The sequence below is a fragment of the Populus alba genome, chromosome 6 (assembly GCF_005239225.2).
Source record: "Populus alba chromosome 6, ASM523922v2, whole genome shotgun sequence".
Lineage (NCBI taxonomy): Eukaryota > Viridiplantae > Streptophyta > Magnoliopsida > Malpighiales > Salicaceae > Populus > Populus alba.
The window spans coordinates 21,858,249-21,883,796 of NC_133289.1; the positions used below are offsets into that span (position 1 = coordinate 21,858,249).

General features: G+C 33.4%; 3 protein-coding genes across 5 annotated transcripts; 1 reads left to right on the forward strand and 2 right to left on the reverse strand.

The window, feature by feature from the left end:
• Positions 1-1,013: 1,013 nt before the first annotated feature.
• Positions 1,014-4,142, reverse strand: LOC118053504 (protein PEROXIN-4). 2 transcript variants are annotated; one of them, XM_035064788.2, is made up of 6 exons: positions 3,927-4,142; positions 3,629-3,706; positions 3,387-3,506; positions 3,181-3,309; positions 1,906-2,035; positions 1,014-1,233 (listed from the first exon to the last, which is right to left on the reverse strand). In XM_035064788.2, the coding sequence occupies exons 2-6, from the start codon at positions 3,632-3,634 to the stop codon at positions 1,145-1,147; spliced, it is 474 nt and encodes a 157-aa protein (XP_034920679.1). In that variant the 5' UTR covers positions 3,635-3,706; positions 3,927-4,142; the 3' UTR covers positions 1,014-1,144. The 2 variants fall into 2 exon arrangements, with proteins under 2 accessions (XP_034920679.1, XP_034920680.1); XM_035064789.2 differs by lacking the exons at positions 3,629-3,706; positions 3,927-4,142 and having other exon boundaries at positions 3,387-3,512.
• A 1,637-nt stretch (positions 4,143-5,779) lies between these two features.
• LOC118053502 (TOM1-like protein 9) lies at positions 5,780-11,725 on the reverse strand. 2 transcript variants are annotated; one of them, XM_035064786.2, is made up of 10 exons: positions 11,390-11,725; positions 10,965-11,043; positions 10,280-10,378; positions 10,080-10,193; positions 9,711-9,871; positions 9,402-9,483; positions 9,076-9,161; positions 8,000-8,200; positions 6,932-7,386; positions 5,780-6,770 (listed from the first exon to the last, which is right to left on the reverse strand). In XM_035064786.2, the coding sequence occupies exons 1-10, from the start codon at positions 11,488-11,490 to the stop codon at positions 6,199-6,201; spliced, it is 1,950 nt and encodes a 649-aa protein (XP_034920677.1). In that variant the 5' UTR covers positions 11,491-11,725; the 3' UTR covers positions 5,780-6,198. The 2 variants fall into 2 exon arrangements, with proteins under 2 accessions (XP_034920677.1, XP_034920676.1); XM_035064785.2 differs by having other exon boundaries at positions 10,080-10,196.
• A 9,149-nt stretch (positions 11,726-20,874) lies between these two features.
• On the forward strand, positions 20,875-24,686 carry LOC118053500 (uncharacterized). The gene is made up of 3 exons (XM_035064783.2): positions 20,875-21,662; positions 22,423-22,503; positions 23,965-24,686. Exons 1-3 carry the CDS (start codon positions 21,290-21,292, stop codon positions 24,381-24,383), a joined length of 873 nt encoding a protein of 290 aa, XP_034920674.1. The 5' UTR covers positions 20,875-21,289; the 3' UTR covers positions 24,384-24,686.
• Positions 24,687-25,548: the final 862 nt, after the last annotated feature.

Genomic DNA, 25,548 nt, shown 5'->3' on the forward strand with positions numbered 1-25,548 from the left:
AGTAGAGAAGTAAAATATTAATATATAAGAGTGTTTAGCAATAACTTAAATTATATACATCAATTATAAACAAAACGAACAAATACTTAAGTTTTTTATATAACAAGGTGATATAGATAGAAAACAGTATAAGAAAGATACTAAACACCAACACAAAATTCTGTTAAAATGGTCATTATTAAAAAAATCTAATTCAACAAATTCATAGGCAACAGAATAACTAAGGGGTGCATGAGCTGTTTTATTAACAACTTGTCTGGTTATTATGCGTTGCAGGAATGCCTGTGTACGTGGTCTGGTTCTGCTTTTGACACCCGATATTCAGTGGTCGTCCTAGTAATTCATGTGTCTAGTATAATTTATTTTTATTTTTATTTTTTTAATGTGAATGTTCGAGCTAACTTACGAGTACCTTAATTAATCTCACGGGTCCTTAAATTAACGACCATGTAAGCCTTCAGTAGTCATCATATAAACAATCACATAACTCAAACCTGAAACCATAAAGGAGAACAAACATTTTAGTTCCAAGCTCTATCATTAGACACTAAATGATTAATGTGTTTAGTATAATTATGTAACTTGGTTAAGGCTTGAAAATAATTTCTAATAACTAGTTGAAATTCCTATGAACTGCAATCCCATTAATTTAGAAATTGAATTGTATATTCCGATTAAGATGAGATTAAATTGTCTTCTCTAATCATGGGATGACAGAGAGACGTGCCTGGTTCCAAGGGATGCATGAACTGTGAAATCTGCAAGCTGAGAAGTAGGGTTCTATGCTGAGACTACTGCTCGGAATCATAGTTGTATTACCACTAGCTCCACTCTTGATTAATAGGCCGAGAGCTTAGTTTTACTTGGGTCCAGATTAAACAGGGCAGTGGATCAATATGTTTGGAACCCTTCTGTTGCTAGTAAGATCAGTAAAGAGCAGGAAAAATGACAGTTTTTTTTTTTAAATCATTGACGAATGTCCATTTGATCTCATTCGTGTTCAATTCGATTCGTGATTGAACATAAATTATATACGGTACCAGCTCAAAAGGTCCGTGGCATTCATCAAATTTGTTCAGCATACAGTGATAACAAGATGTTTTTACATTGTGTTCTTATGACTAAGAAATCAAAATGCACAAATTCATCCTTTCTTTGGCGAGGCTGCAAGTCTAGTATACATTCTTGCCATGGATTGATAGCCTCTAACATCACCAGAACGTAGAAGATTGCCTGCACTAGTGTAATTACCCGTTAGGAAGATGCACAATAAGTATGCACATATCAAATTTGCAAAACTTGGATATCGATTTGTCAAAGCTCGAAAAAAGAAACACTATTTGATGCCCACAAGTGGACCTGTAAAAACCAATGGTGGTGATTATTTCATGGCATGAATTTTCTACGATTCTACATAAGAACCTAAATTAACAAAAAAGGAAACAAAGCCAATAACAAGTGGAGCCTGACAATGGCAGTTCCTTTCGGATTCTTGCATTCTCAGCTGTAACAATTCCAAACCACCAAAGGAAGCAACAATACTAATGGGAATGGCAAACTAGGACAAGCATGACTTGGCAGAGGAAAGAGGTAGATACTGAGAGAGATATCCCCAATCTTTTACGACCCTTTATAAGAAATTGTCTCATTATCTTACTTTCATTTTTACCATCCCAGAGGTAGTTGCTAACAGAGATCTCATCGATCTCTGGAAGAACCTTCATCGGGAGTTACTTCGATATCATACTTTTCATTGTTACTATCCTGAAGGAAGAAGTTACTCATTAAAGTACATCTTTAACCCTCATGTTAAACCATTGTATCACAGCATTATTAAGTCGTTGCTATGGATTACTGTTGTTTAGTCACCCGTCAAAGTAAATATATATGTTCAAACTAAATTACCTGAATCACAGTTTAGAGGGCTATCAGGTTCTGGGTGGGCCATCAAAGCAATTATAGCCCTACAAACAGACTGAAGAGTCCAAGCTGGGCTCCAGGCATTCTTCAATATATCAAGGCATATTTCTCCTGTCTGCAAGTTAATCATAAGCCATAGTCAGTACTCAACAACCATCTTTGGTGCTGCATTCCAAAAACTTTAAACAACAATTTGTAATCTCTCTAGTACAGAAAAAGGGATGCTCCAATTTAGAGAGCTTTTTTACCCTCTAGTTTATATTTAAGATTCAACAGAATCTTGATAACAACATGGATCCTAGCTACCCAATCCTCTCCCTCTTGCTTTCTCTTCTAGAAGGAAAAATAAAAGAGTAGCTTTTCTTTATTATTCAAACAAACTCTCAAGTGGGATTTCTTTTGACCAACTCTTGAAACTCTAAAGGAAACAGATATAGAAAGCCTGGGTTCAAAAAAAAAAAAAGCACATATCAACAAAAGCTTGTACCAAGCCAATTCATTTTCTTAGCAGACATAGTTCCAGATAACCGCGCAGCATGGCATCAGCAACAGTAAGATCTATTCTCAGGTGCAATGTGGTACATCAAAACTGATTTTTAAAATATCCAACCAATATCACGAGCTGTTAACATTCAGCTTCAGTCACTTCAAAATTTTCTAATGAGTCCACAAAAAACCATAAAACAAGACCCACTAGACAGTGGCAGCCACAGAATTCAGGTCTAAACAGATGACTATTTGTAAGCTCTCTACAACAGCACTAATTGCCAGCAGTTGTCATGCATGTTAGGTCATTTCTTATGGATCTTATTGTTTTAAATCAACCTATTAAACGAATTAAAAAAAGAAAGAGGCTGAACAGATGAAGGTTGAGCTGGAATCAAACTGCGGATTATATCAGGGGTGCCAAATGTAACAAAATAAACTGAGTGTATACAACTTGTCATAACACTTGGATTATAATTACTTCAAAGGTAATAAAGACATATGATGTAGTTTATATAACTCGAAGCATATTTGGTCACAACTGATTTTGGTATTGAAGTTTGACTTGCTTTAAAAAATAAATTGTTGCAGGAAATGAAAAAACAAACACCAACTTAAAATGCACAATTTTAAGATATAATTGCAACAATTAAACTAAGAAATTGCAATAAAAATCATTGAATTGATTTAAGATATAAGACCCCCACTACCATCCTCTGCCAAAACATCGATAAACAACAAGAGAGCAAAGCTACCATACCAAACAATTCATACCTTAAAATGCACATTTGGGTGAAATATTTTCGTCAAGAACCGCACTTGCGGAGGCTGCAAGGGATACTGTTCTGGAACAGAAAACGCAAGCTGAAAAACTCCACCCTCAAAAGGAGTCTCCGACGGTCCCTATACACAAAAATTACACAACCCAGTCCATAAAACCACACAATTCTACCACTTTTCATCACTTCCAAACATCTTACCTTGACCAGAGCAGTCCATTTAAAAATGTTAGAATCATCACAAACTAATTGAATATCCGGATCAGCTACTTTCTCTCGCTGAACCTCCTTGTATTCCTTTAATAACCTCGCTCTAGATGCCTGCATTTCTCCTTAATATCAATAATTCAATTCACTAAATCCCTAACACAGTTCTATCATCCAATCACACGTAGAAATAAATCAAATAAAAAAAAATTAGTAAATCAACGGAGGCTGCTAACCTGCATGTTTATAAGCAGCCGTTGATGACCTAAATAGATTTCTTCCAAAAGTAAATTAACCGAATCGCGCTTCAATACCTGCGTAGTAACGGAGATAAATTATCAGTTAATAACTCATTAATAAAAAAATAAAAAATAAAAACTTTTCTCTCGAGTTTTGATTCTGGTTTTCTCGGAATCCAAACAGGTTACCAACAATTGGTACAGGTTAGATAAAGCTGAAGAAACAGGATAATGATAAGATAATTGAAAGTGATTAACGTGATTATTAAGAGCTGGATTAGAACTAGAATCTCACCTGGTTGAAGTTGTGAGAGAAGAGGCAGGGTGAGAATTTTATTCGATAATCGAACAGGTTAGCAGGAGTTTTTGGTATGTGGATCGCGGTTTACAGATTTTTCTTTTTGAAGCGGTTTGGTATCTGACTATCTCCACCGTTGATGAGAATATCAACGGATGAGGATTGTCAGATGACGACAATGGTGATCGCAGAACGAGGGAAAGGGTCATCCTTGGGATAAATTTATATCCGAAACCAAACACATTAGCTTCGGCCGCCCTTATACGCATCCCGCATATATTAATTAAAAGTGATTGTTTTTGGCTTTTTGGCCTGCGAACATTTAAATAATATAAAAAATTAAAAAAAAAATTTCTAACAATTATATAAAAGTGATTGTTGATGTTAAAATAAAAATAATAATTTAATATATTTTTAAATAAAAAATATTTTAAAAAATAATTGTTACTAACATACTGTCGAATATTATTTAATGACGTATCTGATGATTTTTACAATTTAAACTTAAAATTTTATTTTATTTTATTTGAACCTTGGAACCTTTAGATAACTCATGTTGGTCAATTTTTTTCTAAAAAATTATTAGTTGATATCTTGGTGATTAAAAAAAAAATGATATTTTTATCATAACATTGATAGCGATTAGTTTTTGTAATGTTTTTATATTTATTTTTTCATGTATGTTTTTTTCTATTTCTATAAGCAATTGTGTGCAACTTGTGTATTATTTAATAAAATTAAATGGAATGTAAGAAAAAAAAACAACGTCATTCAAAGCACCATATGGTTTAAAAATCAAATTTGTTTGTTATTCAAAGATATCAATTAAAAACTATTTATAATTCAACGAGTTTGTATAAATTAGTCAAGAGAACTATCGTATTTGACAGGGTCTAAGCCATTGATTTAAAATCAACGATTAGATTTTCATAATAAAATATTAGTAGGTGATCAAATATTTTTTTTGTAACGATAACAATTTACTTTGAGAAAATACCCTAAACAGTGGTTTGAATATCTATTAAAAAACATTTTTTAAAAAAAATACCGCTGCATCTCTGTCATATCACCTTTGCGATTGCGATCTTAGTGTATCTGATATTTTGATACTAAATGCTTGTTTAATGTTGTTTTTGTTTTTTAAAATATTTTTATAAAATATTTTTCATTTTAAAAACATTAAATTCATATATTTAAAGTATTTTAAGATAATTTTTAAATGTTTATATCAAAAAAAAAAAATATATATATATATATAAAGAATATTTGAATACATTTTTAATTGAAAAACATTACCAATCAAATATTAAATCGCATTAACATGGATACACTAAGATGGTGTTTACAATTACAATGCAACCACACTATTGAGGATTTGCTCTTTAGTTTTAAATTATTATTTCATTATTATTATTATGTGCTAATATTAAAAATAAATTTTAAAAAATAAAAATAAATTTATTTTAATATATATCCATAAAAACACTTTAAAAAACAACATTTCAATAAATCACCTTAACTACTATACATAATTATAAAACTCCCCTCCCCCTAAGCCAGATTTCATTGTAAATCAATTTTTCTACTAAATAATATCATTTTATTTTAAAAAAAAAAAAAAAATTAACTCTGATATAAAAAGAAGAAGAAGAATTGAGACACCAACCAACAGTCCAGTCAGGTAAGATCAGACTCAGTCATGTAACGATATCACTGTTTATAATTGTTAAGAAAGTAGCAAATTTGTTCCAAATATCAGGAGAGCGAGAAAAGTTGTCAGAAATGAAAGTGCTGGAAGCATCCTATGAAGGGAGATGATCATTAGAAACAACATTCCTGATTCCAGCCTCTGGATAATCAAAAGCAGTCCCTTTGGTGACTGACACTTCCAAATGGCAAGAAATATTCACACGAGCACTGAACTCTTGAATTCAATAAACCTAATCAGTTTACATTATCGATCAATCAAGAACTGATTGGGGGGGGGGGTAAAAAAATAGAGGTATCTTTCAGAAAGATGTCCAAGTTGAAAAAACCCAAAATCATAAATCCAACCTAATTGAGAGCATCAGCTTCTTCTTTTTTTCTCTCTACAAAGAATGTACATGATTTCCAAACAAACACAAATATGGGAACCCAAAATAGACCAAAAGAAAAAAAAAGAAAAATATATATATATATATTGAAATTTTAAAAAAAAAAATGGAAAATAAGATGCCAGATGGTGAAGAAATTTAAAAAAAAAAAAAAAATGCAACCAATCATGTTTTCACATGCTACCAGCTCTCCCAGGAGTGGATTTTCCTGGCTTGAATTTTGAAATATCTACTAGGTCTCCAAATAGCTTGTCCTCTGGCTTGGAAGGCTTACCAGAAGGCACATAGGAAGAAGCTGGAACCTGGTAAGATGAGTTTCTCAAGCCATTGTCATCTCTAACAGACAGTCCATGCATTCGCTGATCAAGGTACTGTGTCCCTTGTTGCGGTCCATACCCATATCCAGCCATTTGGTTGCCATACACTTGCTGAGGATACATTGAAGCCATCGGTCCAGCTTGCATTGGTTGTGGATACATACCCATGTACTGCCCTCCCTGCATTGCTTGAGGATTCATACCAAAAAACTGACTGCTCGGTGCAGTCTGCATGTACATACCCACATGTTCATTACCCACTGGTTGAGGGCCATGAGCGTACATACCACTAGGCAGTGGTTGTGAATGCGTGCCAACCATCTGGGTAGCTTGCATTGATTGAGGGTATTGAGCGCCTGCCACTGGACTTGTGTCTGCTTGCTGAGCTTCCCATGGGGGTGGAGGCAGTGCTCCACTACTTTGAGCACCTTTCAACAACCCAAGGTGAAAGCTTCATGAATTTCAATGCAATAGTAATAAAGAGAAACCTTATTCACTAGAATATGCAAAACTAAGACAGTCCAAGAGCCCCAACAACAAAAAAATTTATTTCAAAGGAACAAAAGTTAATTTGAAAATAGAAGCACACCATAAACTGGTGAGGCCGGCTGCTGTTGCTGCTGGGGAAGCTGTCCATTCCAGGCAGGACCAGTGCCTTGCATGTATACTGACTGCTCATATCGTGGTGATCCTGTATTAGGGGCATTTCCATTCAGGTGAAAATTCTGTTGCTGTTGGAATGGTGGAGTCAAGGAATTGGTTGATCCTGCCAGATTGGTGGGCTGTGTATTGGCTGTATTTGGAGCGTTGTTACCTTCAGAAAACATGTCAAACAGAACAAGTGCATTCTGCTGTGACAGAGGTGTGGACGTCTGTGGTTCTCCTACAGGAACAAGAGCCAGAGAGGTTCCAGCCTTTGGTGAGTTATAATCATCACCACTCAACAGGTCCAATTTGGGATTGGCTGCTGAAGTAGTTGGACCATTAGTTGCAGGAGGTGCAGGGAGTAACAACTGGTTTAGTGTTTGAGAATTTGAAGTTGATCTGCAGATATATTCACTCACAGTCAAATAATATAAATCTCATACTAGAATTTTACGAGTTTAAAACTTTGGCTTCAACTTTCAGCCATATAGCTCGACAAAAGTCGAACAATTTTCATACAACATTTCAACTTGAGCAGTTCAGAATTTCATGCCATATCTTTTTTCTTGCGGGTGTTGGTTGGAACCTTATTTGAGCTGATAACTAGATATGTTTCACAAAACTAATCTGAAGGCTATCAAATGGTTATAACAAATGGGTGACTCCATAAGTGATTCTTTGAGTCATGAATTCAATATCCTCAAAATCATTACTAATTCTGGCAGGCAAGTAGCGCAGTACATATAGCCAGATTCATAACCAGTCCCAAGACAGCTTAACTTGACAACCACAAACATATTATCCTAAAAGCCTGATTTAACAGACAACGTAGTTCCAACAAAAGGAAATGAAAAAAAAAGAAGAAAACTATGGCAATAAGATAACAAGACATTATCAACACACAACCACCATGATTGAATGAGAGTTTTTTAGGCAATCAATTCATGTATAAGTCACAACACTTATCTGGTCAATTTCTATCGATAAGAAACAGTTGAATAAATCTGCTTACCCCCCATCAGGCTTTTTGTCCTTATGATCTCCAGCATCAACTAGAGGAGCATCGATGACTACAAGTGCTCCACTAGATTCAGCTTTTGGTTTTTCTGCCAGACCTGGGGCAGAAGTTCCTGAAGAAATGGATTCATGCCTGGCTAATACTCGCTGCAAGTCATCATTCAATGCTAATCCTTGACAGAGTAGGGATTCATCCCTGAAAAAGAAAGTTCAGATTATGAAGCAAAATATGTCAACAGCAGTTCCACCATGCATTTAATACAGGAAGTGGGTTCAAACACACAACATTCTGAACTAACTCATCTCATTCTACCTCTTGTGAAAATGACTAATCTAGCAAACTGGTCAGTCACTCCAGTGCAGGTTCGACAATAACAGTCACAACCAGCAACAATACTATCAAGCTACGCAACAAATCTAGACTATGACGAGCATATTGCCCCCGCTCATAAAGATATAATTAATACAGTACAACCTATGCAAACCTTATCTCAAAACAAAAAGGTCACATCATGCCATTAATTTTAGATGTTATCATGTCCTCCTTAGATTTGGAAAATAGATTCATTACTCTAGCATGCCAGAAGCCAGCCAAACAATAATACACTGTTGGAAATTATTATTTAGGATTTGTACTATTTAGGACTTCCACTGTTAATGGGGCTAATTAATATCTAAGATTAAAAAGGATTTCGTTGTTTCCTTATCTTAATTACAAATCTTTAATTTTTAGGTGTGCCTCACACACATATTTAAGAAATGGGTGAGCTATTTTGATGAATGAAAAGCTATGTAGTGAAATTTTGCCAGCTCTTGTGGATTTCAAATGTTTGGGTTCTTGGGGATTCAAGAAGTGCTCCTTGTAGATTTCAAGTGTTTTGCCTAGTGGATTTTTGGTTTTCAATCTTCTTAGTATCTTTCCCTCTTGTTGTTCTACACCAACTTCATTTATCAACAAGCGCGCACATAAATGACACCACTCACCATGAAAATCGAATACAGGAGAAGTTTCTAAAATACCGGAAAACATTATAGACAAACAAAACAAGAAGAAAGGAGAATGGAACTTACGAAGTAGAATTAACAAGATGCACCACTCTTTGCTTGTATGTCCGACATTGTTCCACTAGGTCAACTATAACCTCCTGCCTAAGCCCCTGCAAATTGAGGAGAAAACTCACCGGTTTAAGAATTGAAAATGAGATTAAGAATCTTGATTCACACTAACCTAATTTACATGTGAGTGTAGGAAGTTTTAAGCACTTGATAACATGCAATTTTTACATTTAAGAACTAATGAATTCAAAATACAAATTAAAAAATTGTTGACTTTAAGATAGCCTGACATATTAAATAAATCACAAGTTTTTAACTGCCCCAAGGATTGGAAAATGTACCTCTCTGTTCCCTGGGTCTAATGCATTTAGCATCTCTGCTAGAACATCCATGATACCCCGAGCATTTTGAATTTCTGTCATGCTAGTGAAAGGAAGTTCAAAAATTAAAACAAACACACATCTTAAATAACCCCTGAATACAACCATAGAACACAGGATGTCATAAAAATAATGCAACCACCATAAAAAAAGTTTTGGGTTCATCTTTCAAGCATATGCCAAGGAAAGGAAGTGCCAAAGAAAGGCCAAAGCTATGAACAACTTATGATGTCTTGCTAAATAAATAAATAAAAACTGTCATTGGCATACCTCAATGTTGGGAACTCTGACTCTGAAGAAGATTCAGCCGCTCCTTGTGGATACTCAATACTGCGCAGATTTTGAGGATGAGATGACAGAGGCTGTGTTTGTGGAGGTGTGAATACAGGTGCGGACATCTCAGACCTTGGAGGGAACACTGCCCCAGCACGCTGAAATAGAGTAATTCACTTAGAGATACAAACCAAAACAGCCACATTATGATGATCAGAAGTGCTTGTAAGACAAAGTATTGGCAATGAAATGACAAAGCCATGCTTGTTCGGTGATTCATAATGAAATGCACAAATTATTCAGCTATGCCAACTATGATCAATGTGGCTGAAGGAACACATCATAGGAACATCAAAGGAAACTCACCAGCAACTCTTGGTATGCAGCATAATATTGTGGATATCTTGCCCTTGGACCACCAAAAGCTTCTTGCCAAGTATCTACCAGAATCAATATCTTCTCTTTGACATGAAAGTCAGGCTGCTACAATTAAGCATAACACACTATGAACAATTTTTACAAAAAAGAAGAAGACACAAATACAAGATATGTACAGAAACACTCACCTTTTTCTTAGCTATTTTGACCATCTCATGAAGAAGATCTTTCTCTGCCACATGCATATGTACAATGTCCCCACAGTTCTTTATGATTGTCTCTAACAGCTAGAAGCGCCCAGACCAAAATTGAAACAAACTTAGTTCTCTGGAAACAGGGTTGTTAAAAAATGACCAGAAGAGTGACAATGTTGCACTGAGAAAGCTGGTGATACAATTAATACTAAATTAACAGCATCCCCAACAAATTTACTACCTTCTACACCTAATCATACCATCACTCTCTCAAAAAGAGAGTTACAGTACAAACTAATTTGACTTCGTTTTCCAATACCATATCGAGGCAAAAGAAAAAAAGGATCTCGGACCAAACCCAAATTCGCCTAACACAATCAGATCTCCCCTTTCTACCTCAATCAAACACACCATAATACTCTACTTAAGATATTGGCCAATTTGTGCCAAGTATTCCGCTCACCTACTTGCTCATTCTCTTATACACACGACACTCTCCTAATAAAGCCTAACACTGATTCAATTTACCTTTTAGAAAAAAGATAAAAAAAAAAAGTAAATAGAACCCTAATGTAACAAGCATACTGAAAACTATATTGCACTCGTATCACATAAACTGAATAAAGTAAACAGATATATTCATCCAGTTAAAAACGAAACCAAGAGATGCCAAGCTTACTGTTAGGGCAAGTAGTTGAACTTTTGAATTCCTGCTACCAAGTTTCTTCTTTATTCCTTTGATAACATCCTTCGCTTGCCTGGTAATCCAAATCAAACCAAAAACTTCAAAACCTAAGCAATCTAAAAAAGTTCCCAGTCTTTAGATCGACAAGAAGCAAGCTTTATAATTTATTCAAAATGCAAATAAAAGAAAAAAAATAACTAGCCACGAGAATATAACACGGTTCAGAATATTGAAATTTTCTCCTCAGCTAATCAGAATCAACTGTTCGATCAAATTATTAAGAAAGAAGTTTATCCAAAACATTTACAAATTAAAAAACAAATCAATTTAAATTACAAAGTAATGAGTTACAAAATTATATATGAAAAAAAGCTTAAACACGAAATCAAGAGAGAAGAATCAAGTGCAGCGGCGCATACGTAGGGTCGCGATTGCACATATCACAGATCTCGATATTCATAGCCCAATCAGGCCCGATCAGCATGTCGCTCGTGGCTCTTTCCACCATAGAATTCACCATCTCTGCTTTATTTTTCTTCTCGAAATTCAATCAATAATGTAATCAGATCCTAAATTTTTACCACCGGACACCAATTTCCCGGCGAGATCGCACTCAGTTCCGGCTCCTAAACTCCGGTTAGAAACTACCGCACTAACGTTCGCTTTTCCCTTTCTCTCTCAGAAGTCTCTCTCTCTCTCTCTCTAGCAGAAGCACAAATCAAAATAGTTTCTCTTTTATTTCCCATAGTTTTTTTTTTTTTTTTTTTACTTTCCTTTTTAAGAAGCGAATTTATTATTTAAATTTTGTTATTCGAGTATTTCAGTTGGATTATTTGAAAATGGTGGACCATTAAGATGATGACACGCGTGGGAAGTTGTGCCATAATTTAGTTGAGGGTAAACTACATTATGACCCTGGTAGATTTTATAACGTTCCACTTCGGATTCTGTTTCTAGATTTCCTATTTTTAGTCCTATTGGTTTAAAAAGAAATTTAATGTTACTCCTAGATGTAAAATAAATGCATTTTTCATATTTTTCTTATTTATCTCTTTCTATTTCTATATTTCCTATTATATATGTGATAATTATATACAAAATCTTCAAATTGAAAAACAGGGATATTGATAAGTATATTCACATCCAGATTTTAATATACTTTTTCTTAATTTGTATTTAAAAATATTCATATACAATATCTTCAACTCTATCAAATCAGGTTAAATAGAGGAGGTTCTTTATTACAATATCCAATTAATCATGAATTATTATTATTCATCTTAGAATATTCAACTTTTTTATTATTGTTCTGTTATTATTTCAAAACTCTAAAAGAAATCACATTGTAAGTGTTAAACTAAAAAATAAATACAAATAGATCAATAATAAATCCATGAAATAGTCAAAGTGTGAATTACATGTATAAAGTCAAGATTCAAACCCATACATTACATCCAAGTTTAAAATTAAAATACCATAAAAATATATACAATACAATAAAATGTTTCAACATAAAAATAAATAGCCTCTAGGATTATGATTGTGTAGAAGAAGAAAAATTAATTTGATACAATAGACAATAGCACTAGCCGTTATAGGACTAGAAACTAAATAAAAAGCTATCTAGGTTTTTTTTATGTTACATATATTAAAAAAATAAAATATAAATCATTAATGAGTTAAGTGAATTTCACACTTTATCGGATAATTAAATTTGGTTAAACTGAATTGAATTTTTTCCATTTGCAGTTTAGTCAGTCCAAATAAAAAAATTAATCAACCTAGATTAGATGACACTAGTTATTCAATAAATCTTATCGGTGAAATTGTCATTTTTTTAGTTGAGATTAGAAGGAATTTGAATAATATTAAAGTAAATTCAGTTCAACCTAATCCAAAAATTTGCTAGTCCATAACTACATTGGATTTTTTAATTTTTATAGTGGTTTTTAAATATACTCAATTATATCAAAAATCATGTGTGTTTTAGCTCAATTCATAATAATTTCTAAAATTAGCTACAACAAAGAGTATTAATCTAGACACCTTTCATTTTATAGTACCAATAACTAACCATTAAATATTTCTAGTTCGATCAGATAGCCATTTTGAATGTATTTGGAATTGTGTTAGAGACTGTTTGTAAAATATTTTTTCTGCTGGTAAATAATTTAAAATAATATTTTTTATTATTTTCAAAATTTTATTTTTGATACTAGTACATCAAAATGATAAAAAAAACATTAGATAAATTAATTTGACGTAAAAAATTTTAAATTTTTTAAAAGTATGGTTGGACTGAAAAAATAAATACAACCATAGTACAATTATTCAACAGCAAAGTAGAATTTAAAATTATTACAAATTATATGGTTAATATAAGAATTATCATACGATGGAGACTAAAATGGAATATTCTTAATATATTAAGGGCTAAAATGTACCTTACCATTTAGTTCACTGCTGATCAGCCGACCATTTGCAATCCAACGGTTTGTATCGTTTATGCGGTGATTTCTACGGGCAACCGTTGCTCTTTACCTGCTGTTAAACGACAACTTGATTAAAGGTAGCATTTTAAGACAAAAAAAAAGAAGTTTATTTTATGATAATGTTTAAAAGATTTGTTAACCCTATGTAGAGAAATGGGATAAGATTTAAAAGTTTCAATAAGAAATTGAATGATTTGATTTGACTTGATTTATTTTTCAAAATCTAACCCATTATTAAATATACAAATCCCATCCTTTTTTCACCTGAATAACCTAGCCTAACACCAAATATTTTACAGGGAAACTATGTGTATTATTATTACTGTTATTATTCATGCGTTCTTGATTATATTTTTTTTCCAGTCAAGTATTAAGTAGCTTATTCACATGTTATATTCGTTTTTATATTTTAAAAGTATTTTTTTAAAAAAATAAATTTTATTTTTTTTACTTTAAATTAATTTTTTTTATGTTTTTAGAGCATTTTGATATGCTAATATCAAAAATAATTTTTAAAAATTTTTTTTAAAAAAATTATTTTGATATATTTTCGAATAAAAAATACTTTAAAAAATAACTGTAACCATACTCTCAAACACTACTAGACCTGTATAAAAAAATATTTATTTTTAACATTTATTTCCTATTAAGTAATAACATTTATTTTTACATATGTTTTTATTTGTTTTTATTTCCTAGTTCTTTATGGAGAGTGCATATAAAAAACATGCTCTTGAATAAAAATAAAAGGAAATTTTTAAAAAACAAACATGCTGTTTGAAATAAAGTTTTTATTTTTAATTGATAAATAAATTGAATTCACATATTTAAAAAATAAAAATTCAATTCATCTTGATTTCTATATCACTCTTGCTACTTTCATCTTATTTTCTTCAAATATATATTTTTAAAAATATATAGATAGATGAGTATTTTAAAATTAAATTTTTATTATTTGAAATTGTAAAATCAAATAACTTTATATCTAATTTATTTTTATATTACTTTTAAAGATTAATTTTATTTAGAATTTAATCCTAGAATCTCGAAATAATTCAAATCATAAAATTAAGACTTTTAAAAATGCTGAAAGTGAAATAAAGTCTTTCATCGTTTTCTGATAAAGAAGAAAAAGAAAGAAAAAAAGGACCAAAGGTCTCTTGTCTCGAAGCAGAAAGCTTTGCAATCTCAATGGATAAGAAAGTTTCAAGCCATGAAACCCGGTTGAAGAATAGCCTACCATGACAATGGCATCTTCTAGTCCTCGAGAGAAGGAGAAGAAGACAAATAAGTATAGTCTTGAAATCCAGTCTGGTCTAGCGGGTTAATTTAGAACTCAATCAACTCTAAACTAGAATCAGGTAGGGTTGAAAATAAAATAGGATAAAAAAAACCCCTATATGACCTGGTTAAAACCCGTTTGCAACTTGTTGACATTTGTTTTTTTTTTATTTTACCTAAAACGTGTCATTTTGATTTAAAAAACGAATTGATCCGGCTAACTTGGTGACTCAACTGATCCAATCAAAACTTGTTTGCAACCTGTTGATATTTGTGTTTTTTTTCTACCTAAAATGATATTATTTTAATTTAAAAAATAAATTGATCCGATTGAGCTGGTAACCGATCAAAACTTAAAACCCAGATCTTAAACCGTTATGGTAAAACAACTATGCAAAGAAGCATATCACTTTTTGCAAAGCAATGGCTTAGATAAGAACTATACTACAAATTCGAGGACCATGACTAGATAAGCTCCACTCATGGGGTTTCAGGCACAGGTGTCCAGTACCGTCCACCACATGTTGATGCAACCTGTCTGTTTCTCTGATTCATCAGTACTACCTTTTAAGGTTCCATGAACATCATGCCCTTGATTAGATGCCATACGGAAGTGTTCCAACAATTTTGTAGACATGCACAGACAATAGTGCCCCTAACAAGTTGGTGACTAGTCAGGTCATTCTTTCTTTCGGCAAAGAAAAGGTAGGGTTAGAAATTTAGAATCGTTTCTCCTTTTTATATGCCTTGCACGAAGATTACCTTGGATTTGAAAGTGAAAATCTTTGTTATTAAAAACAAATGGATTAAGGATATTAGCTGACTGTAAATTGTATTTTTTGAATTTCCTATGTTGGATCCACGAGCTTATATAGCGAGTATTGAATTAGTTATTTAAATTGATTTCTTTGAATATAAAAAAAAAGGTTTAACTAATATATATAAAATAAATCGATTCAATATTAAGCTATGAAAAAAAAACAATAATTGAACAGTGTTAAAGAATTATCTAACTTATTAGTTTAAGTCATTAGATAAAATTTTAAAATATAATTCATATCATTCACAAATACACTTCGTCAAATTAAAAGTTCTTTAAACTTAAAACTTACGCAAATTCATATTATCTTATACTTAATTTTTTATTGAATAGAATAAAAAAGGTGGAATTTGGAAATTTGTATAATAACTTAATTTGATATATATATCTTTTTGTGCTTGAAGTCCCACTTTGCAGCACCAAAGAAAGAAAAAATAATAATGGAGTTGAGGGACCAGCACTGGGACCGCAGGGGGGGCCTGATTTCATGTCCTCCAGTATAAGATGATAAGGTTCGAGCCAAGATATAAATCTTAGGAAAATGGCTTGCAGGATGCACAAATGCAGTGCACTTGGATATTTCTGGTGGAAAAATAAGAGGGAGAAAACCCAGTACAGCTGCTGTACCAAAGTTTTCCTCTGAATCTAGCTCTCGTAGCCACATGGAACCTGCAAATCCTTAAAGCACCACGGCAGATTTATGGTGCAGCAGATACGCCAGCGTTTTGGCCATGAGAAAATCAAACACAGCAACAAGAAAACATCCATGCGCGTACATATATACTCTTACCATGGCTAAAGAGCCTCCCACGATGAAGGGCATCGTATTGATTTAGTTGAAACTTGGAAGTGTCCTGGTTTTCTGCTATGAATCGAAGAGAAACAACTAAAAACTCGATCAATTGTAGAAGATGATGGCTCAATATCAACCTAGCATCACGCTTCCACGTAAATCTCGGTTTGAGGGATGCTTAGTATATTGCATAGATGTTTTTTACCACTGCTACACAGGGTGAACAAGTTCTCCATGCGCTGCCAATGAGCATCATGATCTCATCAGCCTTCCTTCCTTCCTCTACAGTCACTTTTTTACCTTTATTCCGTGGAGTTTACCCTCCCTTAGCAGCTCCTCTGATAGCGTCAGAACTCACTTAGCGGTGCACCCGCTCAAAATTCCGTCGAAGGCAGGCACCAGAAGGTCTTTTTCCCAGGTAGCAAATGCCATCATTATCCAGCCAGATGGATGCATATGCACCATTCTCCTCTGCTTCCATCTTTGAAGGCACTCTTCATGGTGGCAAATTGTGGGGGTTTTATTGGGACTGATGAAGTTATATCAGATTTAATTAATAATATATTGCTCCATACCTGCAACACAGATTTCATTATGATGAAGTATATAGAAAAGCCTTACATTTTATAATTTATTGAAAAACTAGTAATTAACAGGGATCTAAGGAAGCCATAATCACATGATATATTATATATATGCGACTCACCAGAACATCTAGCAGTCTTCGATTTTCAAAAACGATCCACGTTGTGAAATAAACCCAGGTCTTTGAAATGCAAGATTTCTTGGTATTAGACACGGATTATGCAAGTGTCCACTTTCCAGGCAGTTTATGCTAATATTTGAGTGCTGAAAATGGGTTTTGGCATAGAATTTGAGTGAGAATCCATGGGAGAAGAAAACCAATGAGAGCAGAGCTTTCCGTCAAATAGTGGCTGATCGTATAACCGGTTTTCCTTTTCCTACCGATCTAATAATTCATTTTTTTTAGTCAACGATGAAGATTTGAATTGCTCTAGACCATGCTGTTGCTGACTTCATGTGTCTGGATTCCAAGAAAAATTAAGGCAAGTCGTTTGTTTGTAGGTTTTGGCCTCCACCCGGACCGGTTCCATGCCCGGGTCGACCCGCCGGGCCGGTCCGGGTTTAAAAACAATGTGTATAGGTTTCTATTTGATTTTTCTCCAATGTCATCCTCAACCTTTTAAAATTGTACACAATCTTCCCTCGATGTTAAGTCTCTCAATTTCAAATTTAAATATTCCCGTTTTCTTTTATGATAGACCCTGTTCCAAATCTTTTCGTTGATTTTAAATTCAATTATTTAAATTATATCAAAGAAAATAAATAATATATAGCTAAGTCTTATTATATTTTAAAATCATGCCCATTCAATTTGAATTTAGTAATTTACATAAAATTAATAAAATAGAAATGAATATAAAAGAATCTCAATCAAGTATTATTACGGTGTTTAAGTAAATAACTAGTAATATTCTATTAGTTATTCTTCATATTCATATGAAAAAATAATAATAAAAAAAATTCTAGTTATAGATATTTTTATTATTTTTTATAGGTCATAAATTTTATTTTCTCTTTTTTTTTATTTTTATTTTTTTTTCAAATAGATCTATTAAATAACTTATAAGATATCATTAACTATTTCCTTAGCATAATGAAGTTTTTCATCTTATATCGTTAATTTTATTATATATGATCATTCTAAATAAATTGAAAATCTCATTGTGATTTTATTTATTATTTTTTTAGCTTTCAGCATATAAATATTTTAATTTATGAAACATTAGTAATTCATAATTTATTGGGTGATCCATATGCAATTAATCATAAATACAATGAAAAAGTTTTTGGCACTGAATTGTTAAATTGTTATAAATTGATAATTTATCACTAAGTTCCATTTCTTATATATATATATATATAAGCCCAAGCCTTATGTTCCAGCAGCTTGGGCCCAACAGGATCACGGTCGCAGCCTCGCAGGGTCCCTCCTCTTTCCTCTCGGCTTCCTTATCATCTCCAAATGATAGCAGAGTCTCTTTCTTTCTATCACAAACACTGCCTTATCTCTTCTAGGGTTAGGCTTTTTCTCACTCTCAAATTTTCCCCGGATATTCTGTCCTGTCCCCTCAAAAAATGACTTCAACAGCATCAGCAACAGCAACTCAAATTCATGTTCTAACAGCAACTGGGTTCTCAACGAAACCCACAAATCTTTCTCCAACAACAGTCTTCTTTGGCCAATCACTCACCAGAACGACACACTCCTTTGGCCTTGTTGCTACAACAACATCTACGACTTCTTCAAGGTTTCCTGTTTCTACCAGTGCAAAGGCCAATCCAACTGGAGAGCAGAAATGGACCCACGAAGGCTCTGTCACCGAATCACTACCTAATGGAATGTTTCGGGTCCTCCTAGACAATAAAGATTTGATTATTGGTTATATTTCTGGTAAGATACGCAAGAACTTTGTACGGATTTTGCCAGGAGATAGAGTCAAGGTTGAAGTGAGTCGTTATGATTCGAGCAGAGGGCGCATTGTCTATAGACTCCGCAATAGAGATCCAACTAGTGAATGACTGGGCCGTGTCCTTTTCTTTTATGCAACTTGTAGAAAGCATCTGAATCCACATGTTGTTTTTTTGTTTTCTGTCCATGCTTGCATATGAAATTATTAAATAATAAAGTGCTTTGTATTCTTAGGGTGTCAAGGTTCTACTCACGGTTCCCATTCTACATTTTGCTATTAATCTTTGAGTTTTTCCGAAGAGGGGTGTTGTTAACCTGTTGAATTTGGCCAATATTAGTAAATCAAGTTGAGTGAAGAAAGAATTTCAAATGGGATAAGGGTAGTGCTTCGAGGAAATATGTCTAGCTAGCTCTCTCTGGTTTGCCTCAGAACCTGTTTACTGTAGTGAGGCACCGATTCCATCTAGTGGAAGTAAAGTGAAAGGTAGCGTCTGGTGTGGGATTTGATCTTCAAGGCCGTCTCGAGAGTGTTCTTCTATTTTATGTTGATTTTTCTTCAGCTCTGCCTCCTCTGAGCCGTGCATGGAATAGAAAGAATGGCGATGCTATACTGTAAAATTGAGCTCAGAGCTTGAAGTAGAATTGAAAGAGTGATAATGGTTTCGAGTAAACAACTTAATCCAAATTTTAGTTTGTATGGCATTTCTTTCGCTCCCTGCTTAGGAGCATATTGCCACTTGGAAACAAAATCATCTGAGATGCTGTGATTTTGTTGCCACAAGATTTGGTGATGTGTAGATAGAATTCAATGGGATCGATTGCTCTCTATACAATCTGGAAACATGCCTCTCTTTTGGGCATTGGTAACTTATTGGGAGCTTCCATCTCTTTCTATGGAAGACGCTATTCATCTGGGTCTCCAATGGAGTCGATGACATTCTGAAGCTTGGATGTACCAAACACTTCCTTGGAACCCGTTTGTTATACGGCCCAGATTTCTAGCTAAATGTCTTTTTGATATTGTAATAACGGATAAAATTAAATAATTATTTAAAAACAAAGAAAATAATTGTTTTTGACAAGTACTTTTGTAAAAACATAAAAAACAATAATATCTTTATACTTTCTCGTCGAGTTTAATGTGCATTAAACAGGAGATAGGATATCAACTTGTGATGTCTTGTTCAATTTAATCCCACCTATCTTGTTTTGTATCAAATGTTATGTTCATCGTATCAAATGTAATTATTATTATTATATTTTTATTGTCATGAAAAATTGAAACAAGGTACTGTAAAGGGATAGGAAATGGGCTGAAATATTATCGAAAACACTAAAAAACATGGTAAGGATATTGTGGCCAAATGCACTTATATCCTCTTATAATTTATTGTGTGGATTGTTGAGGAGATTTTTTTATTTATTTTGATCATTAAAGTTTTTTTTCTCCTTGACTAAGTTTTTTTGTGGCCAAATAGATAACCAATTAGCTCTAATTTGTTAAAAAAAGGTATGATCGAAAGATGGAGGACCATGATGGGAAAATAGGTGGTAACTTCAAATTTTGTGAAAATAATCCACTTTGATCCCTATACTTTTCAATTTTTATTTTTTAGGCGCTTTGGTTTTTAAAATTTTGATTTTGGTCCAACACTCCACTTTTTTTTATTTCTAGTCATTGGTTGAGAGATGAGAGAATTTTTATTTAAAAAAATAAATAAAAAAGTTAAATTGATTGCGTGTGCATATATATAATATCAGAATTCCAAATTAAGTCTAATATCTATAATTTATAATGTAAAAATAATAGATAGTGATATTAACTTGATTTAAGTATGTGGTTATTCAATATTTAATATTGCTTAATCATTTGTTTTTTGTTATAATTGTTGAAGAAATTCATTATTTTTGTCAAAATGTTGTTAAAATATAAATATAAATGTTTAATAATTACAACATATTGTCCTAAAATGATAAAAAAAATCAATAGCACAAAGATTTTTTTTCGAGATACACATTAGTGACGAACAAACATTTAAAGAAACCACATCTAAAAAAAGCATTAAACAAAGATCTTAAAAATCCTGACGGTGCCCTTTCTTACTTCTTGCGGCCTTGTATACAAATACAAGAAATCTCGAATCCTCCAGTTTTTAGAAATCATACGCGCCACCGCGCGCGAAACCCCGCCAAAACCCGCAACACCTGTAAACAAATAAAAAAATAACTAAAGCAACCGCACACTACAACCGTAATGCCACCGTGATCTCCACGAATCAGGCACTATTCTCACCGTCGAATCCCTTAAAATTAACGTCATTTTTACGCAACTGACCTCAATTAGTTCCTAATTAAAATAACAAACCCCACAAAATCCAAATCACATGCTTGCTTTTTGTTTCTATTCACTCCACAAACCCTAAACGTCACCGATCCGAAATGGCTTTAATCAGCGACGCATTACGGCAAGCTTTCATGCCGAAACACGAATACGAATCTCTTCGCGAAGAAGACAGAGCATGGGTGAAATTACAGCGACCGTTATGGATTTCTACAGTGGGAACTATTTGCTTAGTGATTTTTGTTTCGACGACCGTGAGTTTAAAAATCGTGTTTCCTGGTGATAATGGGAAGAGACCGTTTTGTAACGGTATCAGATTACAGCCATTGCCGATAAAAAATGGCGGGGATTCGGATTTGTTTCCTGGTGCCTTTTATTTAACGGATCAGGAGACTGTTGATTATTATTGGATGGTTGTTTTTGTTCCGTCAATGATTGTTTTCCTGGCTTCGCTTGCCTATCTTGTTGCAGGTAAGGATTTTTTATTTGAGGGGTTTAGTAGATTTTGTTTCCATTTTTGGGTAATGGAGGTGTTATTAATTGTGTGTTTTAATGGGACTTGGTTGTTCATGAGGATTGGTTTCCATTTATGGAATAAAATGCAACTGTTCTTTAATTGCTAAATGAAATAACAATTTGGTATTTGGGTTAGCTTTTAGGGTTTTGTGTTTTTTTTTTTTTTTGGAAAAATGGGAAAGAGCATGTTTGAATTTTTATATTAGATAATGATAATGGCTTATTGTATATTGCCCTTTCTTGCATTTTGATACTTAAAAGTTTGTGTTTAAGAAAATGTATTGAGCATTGAAAAGGAAATGATGAGAGTCTCATTTCAGAGTATGGCCATTTGCGTAAAGTGATATGGTAAATTGCTTTTTGGACTTAAAAGTTTCTGGCATTTTGTTTTGTGTTTTTTGAGTTTAGAGGTACAGTGGATTTAAATGTAAACTTGACATGGTCAGTCTTGGAGATAGATTGCTTGATGTAATTATCTAATAGAAAGAAGCATGGAATATGGAACTTTTATTCAGGACCGAAATATTGAAATAGAGATGGGCATGTGGATAACATCTTGATTGTATAAATACTCCTATTGTGTGTGACTAGGGGAATGAGTGTGGGGGTCTTTTGTCTTGGCATTAAGGGTAGGATATTTGAGGTTGGGTTGGCAGGTAGTTTGTTTCTTGTTTTCTCAGTTATCCAGAATCTCATGGTTTTATTCATGATGCAGGGATGGATGTTGCTTATTCTGCTCCAGCAAGACATGGATGCTTAAAGGTGGTTGAAAATAATTACTGTGCTTCAAAAAGGGGTATGTTCTAATTTTCTTGCCCCAGTGATGTAGTCTAAATATTTGCAAGGTCTGTGGTCTTCCCATTAAGAGTCTTTTCAGTGTATAAAAATGCCATTGTAATTATTTATAGGGCTTAGTTTGGCGATTTAGGTTTTAGGATTGTACTTAAAAGAAGGAAGCAAATAATTCTTTACACGTGATTTAGTATTTTTTTTTATTTATTGGTGCTTCAAGTGTTGGTTGCTGCTATTGTTCTGAATAGTGTAACTCATGTTTGGTTGATGATTGTTCTCTCAAACTTACCAATAATGCTGACGACAAAAGGCAAAACATGCTCTATGAGAGGCACAGTAAGAAAGGGAGGGATTAGTAAGTTTTGCCAGAATAACACCTGAATTGCTAATATCATATGATATACTGGTTTTGCTTTCCTAAGTGGCTTCACTATGCCTTTAAAGTTCTGATTCATGCAGCATTGGGTTGCTAAGGAGATGGGCAATAAAATGGGTGATTAGTTTTTAGAAGTATCTACAATAAGGCTTTGGTGATGGATGATTCATGCATGAGTACATTTTTGGATCAGTGAACCCTTATGGTTTTTTTTTTTTTTTTTTTAATTTCTACTAGGTGTCCTTTTCAATGGGTGCCTTGAGGTTTAATGGGTTCCCGGGCATTTGTTTTTATGACAAGTGTAGTGACAATGCTCTATTAAGTCAGATCAAGACACCAGCAGACCTGCTAACTCCTTTCCCCATTGTATATTAGGTCTGGAACCTGCATGAGCAGATACCAAGTTTGATGCAATCAAAATGTTTTATTTTAAAAATTGTAATGCACCACAAATCGCCTCATTTTCTTTTTAGCCAGTACTTAGAGATTTATGAGATGCAAATGATTTCACTCCCCTAAACCTTTTTCCCAACAAGAGATCAAGAAGTAAAGTGGAGGCAGCTGAATGACATTAACACTGATTTGTGCAATCCGAAATATTGATGAAGTTAGAAACTGAAGAATCAATGGGTTGACAGACTGCTGTTGAAATTGATAAAATAAGGACTTCTTAGCAAATCATTTGTTGCTTAATGCTTGCTACATAGCTATGAAATTAACAAGAAGCTTACTGCAGTTTCCTAGCAAAATGATAAATGGAACAATGGACTCGTTAATTACTTTAATCCTCTAGATTAATCAGAATGGGATGGCCTTCTTTTGACTTCTAGTATTCTTGAACAGACTTGATCATGGATGATTGGCTCTGCAAATTGCTTGCTGGAAGCCAATTCTGGCTGTAAACCCTTTTTTCTCTCTCTTCAATTTGCTGAACTAATTCCCATGATATTGCTGGAAAGTGAAACAAAGATTAACTATTTAAGGCCTGCCCTTTCAGCATATTCATGATATTGCTTTTCTGTGTGTTCCATAGAGGTGTTGCCCAATTATTTGATCGATGAGTATCTTTTAACTGTTTTTGACATATAGGTGGGGTGCGATGTCTGTCCATTTTGAATAGTGTCTTTGCCATTATCTTTGGTCTCCTTGCACTGTTTCTTGGTTCAAGCCTCCTGACACTGGGGAGCAGTTGCTCATTGCCTTTGTTTTGGTGCTATGAGATTGCAACATGGGGGCTAGTCATTTTATATGCAGCAACTGCCATCTTTTTAAGAAGGAAAGCTGCTCTGATTCTTGACGAGAGTGATTTTGGTGGTCGAAACCTGGGTCTGGAAATGTTGGAAGCCAACACCATGGTGGTCACTCCAGATCTAGAAGGACGTGTTAATGAAGGTTTCAAGACTTGGATGGGGTCGTCCCTTCTATCTTCTGATGAAGAAGACGAACCTGACAATTATTCAGAATCACCTCAAATCACTCGCTCTTCTTCTAACAGACAAAGAGTATGATCTTGAAGTCAAGTGGCATGTGTAGCTTTTTTGCAGAGTTTTTCTCAGGTCCAGCATCGAGGCTGGATGGAGCTTGTCATGTTAACTGATGGTTATCAGAAGCCAGTTTAGCTGCTGACACTGTAATGAGACGAACAGTGAGTGCATGGCTTTGATGATGATGTCCATGTGACTATACCCTCTGTCGCACCTTTGGCCTTTGAAGTAGTCATCGCAGATATGGAGGTTGTAAATAATTAAATGTTGATCTCACCTTTTATGTTGGGCTCCAGAGTTAATGAAAAAGCAAGCATTTACATTCCACTAGTGATTTGATTAACTCGAGAATGCCAGGTCTAGCAAGCAGATTGTTCATACGATTTCTTTTTACACCGCCACATCCCAAAATGTCAGCTGAATTTTCAGGTGACTTCGTTGGCTAAATTTGTTACCGGGGATGGCAATGGGTGGGTATCAATGTATATATTATTGCTTCATGATATAAAAAATTTAGATATTTATAAAAAAAATAGGTTTTGAATATTTATTTTGGAATTCATCACACCGGCTATTATTTATTATTTAACATAAAATAATATATATATATATATATATTATTTTACTTTTAAGATGTTATTTCATAAAGATAAATTTTTCTGTGAACACATCTTTTATTTATCTCAGCAAACATCTTGTTTCTCAATTGATTATACTAAAAAAAATATTTTATGATCGTTAAGTAAACTAAAAAAATTAAAGTAATATATTTATATTTTATTTTGTATAATTAAAAGTATAGTTTTTAAACTTAACTTGGTGGTTGACCTGACCCAAGACTTGGATAACGGGTTTTGATTAGGTTACTGAGTCATCTCGGGTTGACCCTTATTTTTTTTTTATAAAACAAAATGATGTTTTTGCAAAAAAAAAAAAAAAAAAATCAACGAGTTACAACTTGGTTTTTAATCGGGTTACTTGAGTTTTTGCCTTCTTTTATTTTTTTTGTAAACCTGATTTGGTTCTAGTTCTGGGTAGGTTGAGTTAAATTTTAAAACTATGATTAAATAAATAAATATAATAAAATAATGTTCAAAATAAATTTAAATTTTTTAATAATAAAACTCCGATTTTAATTAAATTTTCATGAATAATTTGTCAATAATATTATTATTTTCAAATAAATACA